Source organism: Hylobates moloch, unplaced genomic scaffold, assembly GCF_009828535.3.
Source record: "Hylobates moloch isolate HMO894 unplaced genomic scaffold, HMol_V3 SCAFFOLD_22, whole genome shotgun sequence".
Taxonomy (NCBI): Eukaryota; Metazoa; Chordata; class Mammalia; order Primates; family Hylobatidae; genus Hylobates; species Hylobates moloch.
In genome coordinates, this window is record NW_026652297.1 from 32,516,214 (window position 1) to 32,528,196 (window position 11,983).

Below are 11,983 nucleotides of genomic sequence, written 5' to 3' on the forward strand. Positions count from 1 at the left end.
GCAAGACTCCCTCTCAAAAAATAAATAAATAAATAAATAAATAGAAACATACCATAAGATGACAGGAGGCCAAGCATGGTGGTTCATGCCTGTAATCCCAGCACTTTGGGAGGCCGAGGCAGGCGGATCGCTTGAGGCCAGGAGTTCGAGGCCAGGAGTTCAAGACCAGCCTGGCCAACATGGCGAAACCCTGTCTCTACTAAAAATACAAAAATTAGCTGGGCGTGGTAGCATGTGCCTGTAATCCCGGCTACTCGGGAGGCTGAGGCAGCAGAATTGCTTGAACCCAGGAGGTGGAGGTTGCAGTGAGCTGAGATCGCACCATTGCACTCCAGCCTGGCTGACAGAGCAAGATTCTGTCTCAAGGAAAAAAAAAATGACAGGGATGGCAAAATTAGCAGATAAGAACCTTAAGACAAATCTTAAAAATGTGCTCAATGATATAAAGGAAAATCTGAGTATAACAAGGAAAAAAAAAGACAAAATAGAACCTTAGGAATGAAAAATACAATGGATAAGAATAACATCATCTTAGAGAAGAAGGATAACTAAATCTTGAGACAGAGCAACAAAACCTATCAAAAATGAGGCAAAGAGAGAAAAAGATTAGAAAAAAATCATCAGTGAGCTGTGGGACAATAGCAAAACAGCAGATTTACATCCAACAATAGACAATTACATTGAGTATAAATGGTCTAAACAGAGCTGTCCAATACATCATGCTGCCATGTGGAAATGTCTATATCTGTGCTGTCTGAGCACTGAGCACTTAAAATGTGACTAATACAACTGAGGAACTCAATTTGTAATTTTATTTAATTCTAATTAATTTGTATCCAAATTTAAATAACCACATTTAATAATCCAAATTTAAATAACCAAATTTAAATAGCCACATGTAGCTAATGGCAAAACAGTCCAATTAAAGGAAATTACAGTTGTCAGAATGGATAAAAACAAGACAAGACGTGCCATTTATAATAAACTCAATTTAAATATAAAGATGCAAATAGGGCAAGAGTAAAGGGTTGAAAAACATCATTAAAACACAAATCAAAATAAATCTGGAGTGGCTCCATTACTATCACATGAAGTGGACTTCAGAACAAAGAGTACCACTGAGGATTAAGAAGGGTATTTCATAACAGTTAAGGTATAAATTCATCAAAAGAAATAACCATCCTAGGCCAGGCATGGGAATCCCAACACTTTGGGATCTGACTTGTGGTTTATGTATCTTGGTGAATGTTGCATGCACTTGAAAGGGAGGCCAAGGCGGGTGGATCACTTGAGGCCAGGAGTTTGAGACCAGCCTGCCCAACATGGCGAAAACCTGTCTCTACTGAAAATACAAAAATTAGCTGGCCATGGTGGTGCACGCCTGTAATCCCAGCTACTCCAGAGGCCAAGGCACCAGAATCACTTGAGCCCAGGAGGTAGAGGTTGCAGTGAGCCGAGATCACACTGTTGTACTCCATTATGGGTGACAACAGGAAACTCAAAAAAACAGGAAAAAGAAAAGAAATAACCATCCTAAATGTGTATATACCTAATAACAAAGCTTCAAAATACATGAAGCAACAACTGATAGAAATTGGGGGTGGGGAGAAGCAGACAAATCCACATTGTAGTTGGAAACTGCAACTCTCTTCTTTCATAATTAATATAAAAAGTACACAGAATATCAGTAGGGATATAGAAGACCTGAAGAAAATAACACAAACAGGTCAATCAACTTGACCTATTGACATTTGTAGAACACCGTACCCAACAAGAGTAGAAAAAAATGCCCTTTTCAAGTGCATGCAACATTCACCAACATACATAAACCTCAAGTCAGACTGATTCAGGAAAAAAATTAAGAAAATATAAAATACTAGTACCAGATATGAAAAAGGACACTAGAAGGTTAATAAGAGTGTATCAAGAATAACTTTACACCAGTACATTTGAAAATTTAGAAGTGACGGACAAATTCCTTGAAAAACACTAACAAAATTCACAAAGAAAATAAGAGATCACTTGAATAGCCCTATATCTATTAACTGTGAAATCACAGTTAAACTCTTCCTACTAAGAAAACTCCAGGCCCAGATAGCTTTACTAGTGAATTCCACCAATTTAAGGAGGAATAATACCAATTCTACATAAAGTTAAAAAAATATATATTTCTATTAAAAAAAGAGAAACATTTCTCAGCTTACTTTATGAATAAAGAATAACCTAATACTAAAACTAGACAGATATCCCAAAAAGACAACTGCAGTCCAATATCCCTTATGAATATAGACAATATCAGCAAATCAAGCAATATATAAAATATATCATGACCAAACTGGCTTTACACAAGGAAGTTCAGTTTAATACTTGAAAATTAATGTAATTTACCACATTAAGAGAGTTTAAAAGAAAATTTAATAGATTCAGAAAAAGCGCTCTACAAAGTTCAATACCCACTCACGATAATAACTAGAAATAGAAGAAAAATTCCTCAAACTAATAAAGGGCATTTGTGAAAAACCTACATCTAACATTAATACATTGGGAACAAGGCAAGTATATCCACTAAACATACTGGAGCCAGTGCAATTAAAAAAAGTAAAAGAAACAAAGCCATACAGACTGGGGAACAAAGTAAAATTGTCTTTCTTCATCCACAAATGACCAACCATACACAATATCCTAAGCAATCTATTAAAAAGCTAATAGAATAAGTGAGTTTAGGATGGTTGCAGGATACAAGGTCAATATGAAAAATCTGTCACTAGAAATGGACAACAATATTTTCTCATGTTATTTTCTAGAAATTTAATTTTAGCTATTTTTTAATATAATGGGAGTTAAGGGTCAAGGCTTATTTTTTGCACGTGGATATCCAGGTGTTTGTTGAAAAGATTTTCCTTTGTCCATTGAGTTGCCTTGGAAAATATCTTTCCCTCACAAGAGCAATGTATGGATGAGAGGGAGAAAGGTAAAGCAGTTCCTTAATGGGTCAAGCTAAGTTGATTCTTGAGCAGGGAGAGCCTCCAAACCTGTTAGATTGTCAATAAAATTAGTCCAGAGATGATCAAACCGTGGCCTATAAAATAAGTCTTATTTGTTAAGATTAACATCATAAAGGGGAGTTAAAGTTTCTAAGTGACCCATAATAAAGGATCAAACTAAATAATACTAGGACATTTCTAAGAGAAACAATAGTAATAGTAAAAAAAAATCTTACATCTGCTATCTTACCAGATTTCTTTTTTTCTGATAATTTGCTTGGTGTCTTGAAATTACTGATCGCTTCCATTGTGAAAGTCACTCTCAGTCCTACGATGAAAACAAATTGCAAGTTACACAGCAGATATAAGGAATACAACTCTCATTCATGAAGAAAAATGCCTATACCCAGGCACAGTGGATTATGCCTGTAATCCCAGCACTTTGGGAGGCTGAGGTGGGTGGATCACGTGAGGTCGGGAGTTCGAGACCAGCCCGACCAATATGGAGAAACCCCGTCTCTACTAAAAATACAAAATCAGCCAGGCGTGGTGGCGCATGCCTGTAATCCCAGCTGCTCGGGAGGCTGAGGCAGAAGAATCACTTGAACCCGGGAGGCAGAGGTTGCAGTGAGCCGAGATCGTGCCATTGCACTCCAGCCTGGGCAACAAGAGCAAAACTCTGTCTCAAAAAAAAAAAAAAAAAAGCCTATAACATTATCGTTCATGTTATCACAAACAAAATTTAAGAACTAAAAAGGACCTCAACAAACATTTAGCCCAATTTTACTTAAAATGAGGAAACTAAAACCAAAAAGTACAATTACCTCCATCATAATATTAGTGATCGGGTATTTTTGTTTTAATTATAAAGTAATATATGCACTTAGCTAAAAAAAATTCACCTAGTACAAAAAGGTAAACAGTATATCTCCCTCTTACAGTTCCCAGGAGCAGTTGTTAACAGGTCTCTTATATCCTTTAAGGAAACTGTTCAAGCAGCATTATTCATAACAGCCAAAAGGCAGAAACAACAGAACTCTCCATCAGATGATGAATGGATAAACAAAATATGGCATAGCTATACAATGGAATATTATTCAGTCATAAAAAGGAATAAAGTGCTGATATATACAAGAATGAACCTTGAAAACATTATACTAAATGAAAGAAGCCAGACACATAAAGGCTACATATATGATGATTCTTTTTTTTTTAGAGGGAGTCTCACTCTGTCACCCAGGCTGGAGTGCAGTGGCATGATCTCGGCTCACTGCAACCTCTGCCTCCCGGGTTCAAGCGATTCTCCTGCCTCAGCCTCCTGAGTAGCTGGGACTACCAGTGCCCACCACCACGCCTGGCTAATTTTTATATTTTTGGTAGAGACGGGGTTTCACCATATTGGCCAGGCTGGTCTTGAACTCCTGACCTTGTGATCCGCCCGCCTGGGCCTCCCAAAGTGCTGGGATTACAGGCATAAGCCACTGTGCCCGTCCAATGATCCCATTTTTAGGAAATGTCCAGAACAGGCAAATCATAGGAGACAAAAAATAGCTGAATAGTTGCTAGGGACTGGGAGACAAAGAATGTGGAATGACTGCCAGTGGGTATGGGATTTCTTTCTGGGGTGATGAAAAGGTTCTAAAACCAGATAATGGTCTAATATATTCATCTCTGAGTATATTAGAAACTACTGAATTTTACACTTTCAAAAGGTGGATTTTTATGATACATTAATTATCTCAATAAATAGTTATAAAAATTGTCTATGAAAATAAAATTAGGCGGGGTATGGGTGGCTCACACCTGTAATCTCAGCACTTTGGGAGGCCAAGGCAGGCGGATCAGTTGAGGTCAGGAGTTCAAGACCAGCCTGGCCAACATTGCGAAACCTCATCTCTACTAAAAATACAAAAAAATTAGCCAGGCGTGGTGGCGTGTACCTGTCATCCCAGCTACTCAGGAGGCTGAGGCAGAAGAATCGCTTGAACCTAGGAGGCGGAGGTTGCAGTGAGCAGAGATCGTGCCACTGCACTCTAGCCTGGGCAAAAGAGCAAGATTCCATCTCAAAAAAAAAAAAGAACGGAAGAAAAGAAAATGTACATACCACATATATAAACAAAGCAACTCAATGTGTTTACTTCTTTGTAACATACTTAAGAATTTTTTTATTTTAAAAATTATATTTCTTTTTAAAAAATTAGGTTTCCTATTAGATTTATTTATTATAAAGCAAAACTGTTCCTACATGTCTATAAGCTCATTTGTCTATAAAAAGTTGGGAGGCAGAGAGATTTGCTTAAATTTTTTATAGAGCCCTTAATAATAGCATCTTTAAAAACTGTGTACTAAGGGGAAGAAAATCATCTCAAAGGCCCAGCTTTAACTGTCTATTAATGACAAGTTTGTTCATCTTGTTTAAAATGTAGCTACAATCACTATTGTCTTCAGATTCACCTGTCCTGAGAACACTGAAGAGCCCCTTCACATGTATTTGTCAAGAGTATAATAATTTTATGAAGTGACCCATTTAACTTGAAAGTAGGAACAGCAGAATTTCTGAAACCAGTTTCAGAACTTTGGGGAAGGATATACTGTTTAGCAGAGTAGGTTGCAGGAGGTATTTCTACTTTGGAAATAATTTCCCCATGTCATTCTGACTCCCCTTCTTCCATCTGTGTTATCTTTCCCCATGGGACGCTGTGATGCAGCACCTCAGAGATCTTCTAAGATTTTTTTTTTTTTTTTTTTTTTGAGACAGAGTTTCGCTCTTGTTGCCCAGGCTGGGGTGCAATGGTGCAATCTCGGTTCACTGCAACCTCCGCCTCCCAGGTTCAAGCAATTCTCCTGCCTCGGCCTCCCAAGTAGCTGGGATTACAGGCATGTGCCACCATGCCCGGCTAATTTTTTGTATTTAGTAGAGATGGGGTTTCACCATATTGGTCAGGCTGGTCTCAAACGCCTGACCTTAGGTGATCCACCCGCCTTGGCCTCCCAAAGTGCTGGGATTACAGGCGTGAGCCACCACACCCAGCTTCTTCTAAGATTTCTATCTACCTGTGTGAAGCTACTCTTCATTCACTCAATCAGTATGCACACACTGAGCACATACCATGTGCTCTAACAGTGCACCGTTCTACACTCTGGAAATAGAGCAGCAAACAAGACCTAAACAAGTATGAAGATAAACATATACTATTTCAGGGGAAATATATATCAGTGAAGGGAGCAGAAGGCCTTGGGAAGGGGCTTAATATTTGAGTTTAAAGTGGTCAAGAAAGGTCTCCTTGAGAAACTCATTTGAAGGAAGTGAGGGAGCAGGCCCAAGCAAATATCTAGTGGAAGTCTTCCAGGGAGAGGACAAGAAATATAAAGACCTGAGGCAGAAATCTTCACGAAGAGGCGAGCTAGCAAGGGGGAGAAGGAGACAAAGTCAGGGAGGCTGAGGGTAGGGACTGGCAAGTCAAGTACAGCATTGTAGCCACAGGACTGTGACTTCTACTCAACTGTAGTCACAGTCAAGTTTCAGCTTGTACTGAGAAACAGAAAGCTGTTGGAGAGTTTTGTGGAGGAGTCAAATAGGTGGGTGGATACGGGTCTGGCATGCAACCTTAAGATTTAAGTTTGTGGGATGGCAGCATGTAGACGTTATTAAAGCCAAGAGACTGGGTAAGATCATCTAGGGAGTAACTGTAGAGAGAACAGGGGTGAGCCCTAGGGCATCCAAGCATGAGAAATGAAAAACAAAGCAACCAAGAAGGTGCCAACAAAGTAAGATGCAGAAAACCCTGGCGCGTAGAGTGTCCTGGAAATCTTATGATGAGCCTTATAAGTCTCATTGCCTTTTCCCGCTCAGTCTACGGAGGATTTGATATTCAGAAGCAGCACGTTTTAAAAAAGAAAACCTATCTCTAAAAACAACTAGGTTTAAACAGAAGTCTTAACATTTCATTATGTTCTCTTACGACTGAGTCCCACCTACTCTAAGCTATTTGCACCTCAATGTACCATGTCCTATCCATTTCACAGTTGTCTGAGGGCCACTTTTTTCCAGACTGCACACTCAGGTTTAAGCATTAACTACTGACAGATGGCTTTTGGCCAGTAGCCCAGACTCTGCCTCAGATTATGTTATGTATTGTATATGCATTCTTAACATTAATTGTTAAATAACCATACTAATTCTAAATCACAAGGTTCTCATGAAGATGACAGCAAAAAAACCAGTGAATATTTAGATGAAGATACATTAGAAATGGCGTAGGATGACCGTGAGCAGAATTTCATACTCTGTAGAATACGTAAGATATTTTTAACAATCAAGTACTGTTTAAGAGGCAGCATTAAAGTGAGCAGCGCTCAGGCAAGCTAATCTACAGATCTACCAGGTCAAACGTCAGTGACCTTTGGGCCCTAAGCCTGGGACCCTGGGACTCAACAAATACCTGGACACTACTGACAAAGCTACGACGCCGACGGACAGCAGAAAACGGAAAATTAAAAGAATGAGAGAAAAAGTAAAGGAGAAAAGAGAAACAAAGTAGATGTAGAAAGTCCAAGGGGAAGCAAAGGGAAAGTGTGGGCCGCAAGATTCTCAGGTCCTCTGCATCTCACACGCTCAGCAGGTTTCGAGGGTGGAGGTCAGACTGTTTACCCCAATCCAGGGGCTCACAAGGGGCTGGCTGCCAAAATCCTTCGGCTGTAACCAGATCCTCCCCTGTCACGAAAGCCCCCGCAGAGGCCTCGGCTCCGGGCTCGGCCCCCGCCGGGGCTCGCAAAAAAAGTTCCTCTTACCAGAGTCTCACCCCCTGGAAGGAAAGGTCGGAGGTGAAAAGAAGTCGTGGCCAAGTACCTCTTCAAAATTGGTCCCAAGCTGCCCCCAGCGAGACCCTGCAGCTGCCTCTAACACCGACACATACGCCCGGCAGCTGCCGTTGCAATTCGAACCCTCCCGGCTTTCAAAACGTCGCGCGCTGAGACAGCGTCGGCCCCGAGCTACGGGGCGGCGTGAAGGACACGCCCCGCCGATTCGCCATTCCTCCTCCCTCGCCCAGGACTCCCGGTGCCCGCAGGCGCCGAAGACGAGGAAAGGAAGGAAAGGCGCGGGGAGCACAAACCTTTACAAGAACCACCAGCCCTTCCGAGGAGCACAGCCCGGTGAATAGAACACAGTTGCCTGTGCTGAAGGCTGAAGCGCTCTCCAAACGCTCACATCTGTGTTGAATGTGTCGTGATTATGATGTCAATTTTATTATAGGTTTATGAGGCCTTGAAACACTGTAAAGACAAATGTGTAGCTTAAGGAACAATCATCTTTAGCCGAGGGGAAAAAAAGATATTTAGAAATGTTGCTAACTCATGTAATTGCCACATTCAATTCAACATTCTTTAATTTATTCAACGATTATTTAGGAACATCTGCTCCCCAGGAGGGGATGGGCCATGGGGCAGACCAGGGGCCCAGAGCTCAGGGCAGGGGGTACCCCTTGTGGGGCCGCTCATTTCTGTTTCGAGGTACACCAAGGGTTAGAAAAACCACACTAAGCAAAGAACTTGCATCAAGATCGGGACTGGAATCCATTAATGTAGGTGACAAAGCCCCGCAAGTCGGATCACCGCTTCTCCCCAGGACACACGGAAGATGTGCCCTGAGGCATCCCCCGAGGATGGCGCAGGTCCTGAGGGTCGTGGGGATCAAAGAATATGTGCCAAGACGTATAAATCACATGTTGGAGTTTGCCTTCCCCTATGTGACCACAGTTCTAGATGATGCAAAAATTTACTCAAGCCATGCTAAGAAAGCTACTGATGTGCAATTGCAATCCAGTATACGCCGACCAGTTTTTTTTACCTCTCCGCCCCAAGAGATTTTTATTAGATATTGCAAGGCAAAGAAATCAAACCCCTTCGCCTTTGATCAAGCCGTATTCAAGTCCTAGATTGCCACCCAATAGATATTGCTTAACAGCTCCAAACTATATGTTGCAGGGAAAACCCCAAAACTAGGGTACAGCCACAGAGGCCACCTGGCTTGGAGCAGGAAGGAATTCGAGAGCAGGCCCATAGAGTAAAATGAGAGCAAGTTTATTAAGAAAGTAAAGGAATAAGGTGGCTATTCCATAGGCAGAGCAGCCTGGAGGGCTGCAGGTTGGCTATTTTTACGGTTATTTCTTGATCATATGCTAAATAGAGGATGGGTTATTCATGAGTTTTACAAGAAGGCCCTGGGGATTTTCTGGAACTGAGAGTTCCTCCTCCTTTTAGACCATGTAGGGTAATAACTTCCCCGGGTTGCCATAGCATTTGTAAACTTTCATGGCACTCAGGGGAGTGTCTTTCGGCAGCTAAATCATTATAATTAGCCTATAATGAGCAATGAGGATGACCAGAGGTCATCCACTAGTGGATTTCAGTCTCAATCTTGATCCAGGTTCTTTGCCTGGAGTGGTTTTTCCAACCTTGGTGTACCAGGAAAGGGAACGCTGAGTGGCCCCCTATGGGGTGCCCTCTTGGTTTTGGTGGGTGTGGGCCGCCCTCTTTACTGCATCTGTTTTATCAGTGGGGGTCTTTTTGACCTCTATCTTGTGAAATCAGTCCTGCCAAACTCCTGTCTCATACATACAGGCTGAAGTCTTTACAGAAAAAGGCATCAACTTCTGAGGGAAGAATAACAGTCTCCATGGTATCAGTGGGCCAGGGGAGGTCCTCAAATGCCAGTGGGTCCTAGACCCCAGCAGGTGTCCAGAATCTTGACACCATCTTGAGAATGAATTCAAGGATGAGTTGGAAAATAGTGAAAGTATGGAGATCTGTTGCAAAGGGGAAAAGTACACACTTAAGAAAGGGGATTGCGGGTGTACTCAAGAGAGTCACACAGTGGGGTTTGCGGTTTCTCTCTGTATGGATTTCTTTAACAAAGGGGTGGAATATTTATGACAATTCTTGGAAAAACATGGAGATTTCTTGGAACTGTGGTGCCACTCATTTTTACACCAAATATAGGTGTTCCCAGAACTGTCATTGCACTGGTGGGTGTGATTTAGTGTGTTAATGAGCATATAATGAGGTCCTAGGTGAAACCTAGGTCAAATGCAGCGCCACTTTGGGTCTAGTTGGTCTGAGCCAGCTTGGTCCACACCCTGTTTTTCAGGGGTTCATCAGCCCGTAGCCCCTACTCATGGGAAACTGCTGTCTGGAGTTTTTATTCTCCTGTGAACACCCTGCATTATTTCTGTCTCACCCAGATTAAATGTTGGTTCAGTTACTAGCCGACCAGGTATTCATACACTAGGCATATCACCCCCACAAACCATGTTTGTGGCAACTAAAGTAAGGACTCAAATGTCCCTCACAAGGCAAAGGTTTACAGTGTAGATGTCTGCTTCACATTGCCCTGTGAAGTGTTAATTCTTGTAACATCAGCAATTCAGAATGTTCTGGTTAATCCATCACGAACGGAACATTCTTATTACACTAATATGGTGTCATCACAAACTACTGCCAATGGAAAAAAAAACATGAAGAAGATGATGATGATGATGCTAATTTGTAATCTAGCTTTGATGTATGTAACATGTATACTTGATCTTGAATTCACTGTACTGAAATTAATCATGTATGCTGGATGCTTTCAAGTTGTGTTTTAGAAAACTTAAATAATATTTCATGAGTATACTCTATTTTCAATTGAAATATTAGATTTTCTTTAATAGGATAAGTAATGGTTTTTCATCAGCATTTAAGAGTAAAATAATAAAGTTGTCCTTCATCAATTTAAAAAAACACATTTATAGAGCACCTGCTTCTACCCTTCAAAGTCCAATCTTTCAGCATCCCTAAGCTTCCTTAGCCCATCTCAGGAGGAGGCAGGGGATGGGGGCTAAGGAAACTTAACGAAATCACTCCTCCTCTCCTAAGTCTTTACCTTCACCCACTTTAATAGTCATTTTTCTTCCAAATCAAACAATAGCAATAATAGCAAACACTTATTTAGTATTTATTGTATGTCAGGTCTTGTTTCATGTATTAGCTCATTTAATCTTCATAACTCTATGATGTAGGTTACTATGATTATAAACTCCATTTTTCAAGTGAGGAAACTGAGGCACAGAAAGGTTAAGGAATTTGCCTAAAGTCACAGGCTTTAACGATTGGTAGAGCCGCAATTCGAAACCATGTTGCCCTTAGACTTCCTCTTTAACAAATGTACTTAAAATCTCTTCCACATTACACATGTGTGCACACACACATACACCCCTCCACCTCTGGGGCCTTTCCATTTTTGATCACCCTCTTTCAAGCATAGAAGCACAGTGTCTCACCTCTCTCTCTCAACTCTCATTCTGATTTTCTTGTGCAGGCGTTATATTATAGACCTCACTACCTTTTCTTTAAAGATCTATAGTGTTCTATACTTTTTATGAAGTCCTACATTTTTACAAGCCTATTTTCTACTCTTACTGGCTAATAAAATCCTGCCTAAAGCCAGAGCCTGAAAGCTTCATAATTAACCATTGCTAGTGAAAAGAAACTCCAGGGAGATGAGGTTGTCGACGCAGGTGTAAGATGAGGCCAAGAGCAGGCATAAGAGCGAAGGCACTGGTGTAAAGCCTTACTCATAACCATCCTGTTCCCCATCTTGTAATCATAAAACTACCTCCAGAGATTAGCCACAGAAACATCTGAACTTCACAAGTGCAGTGTTATCATTTGTGAAATGCAACCATGAACTCAAAATCTTGTATACTAGTCAGTTGTCATGGAAAATAGCTTGCAACCTAGATCATTATTTATTTCAGTGTATAAATGGCCTGGTTTCCTTGGTTTAGCAAAAGAGCCCACAACTCTGACTCTTGGCTGCCTGAGCCCAAAGAAACATCGGCACTGTCATCTTTTTACGGCATAAACTCTAACTTCTGGTCCATGCAGGACCTCACCTTTTGATTTTCAAGGGCCTAGTTTGAAAATGAAAAAGAAAATTAACTTTTTTTCTCTCTTTTTTA

General features: G+C 41.0%; 1 protein-coding gene and 1 pseudogene across 1 annotated transcript in view; one reads left to right on the plus strand and one right to left on the minus strand.

Annotated features, from left to right (window-relative positions):
- Window positions 1–7,925, minus strand: part of PBK (PDZ binding kinase) — a 28,193-nt gene extending 20,268 nt beyond the window's left edge. Inside the window, exons 1-2 of the mRNA XM_058433566.1 lie at window positions 7,776–7,925; window positions 3,235–3,312 (exon numbers count right to left, since the gene is read on the minus strand). Of these exons, the coding sequence (XP_058289549.1) occupies window positions 3,235–3,292 (58 nt within the window). The 5' untranslated portion in view covers window positions 3,293–3,312; window positions 7,776–7,925. The remainder of the gene's footprint in view (window positions 1–3,234; window positions 3,313–7,775) is intronic.
- Window positions 7,926–8,647: 722 nt separating this feature from the next.
- Window positions 8,648–10,533, plus strand: LOC116461770 (transcription initiation factor TFIID subunit 9-like; annotated as a pseudogene).
- The last annotated feature ends 1,450 nt before the right edge of the window (window positions 10,534–11,983 follow it).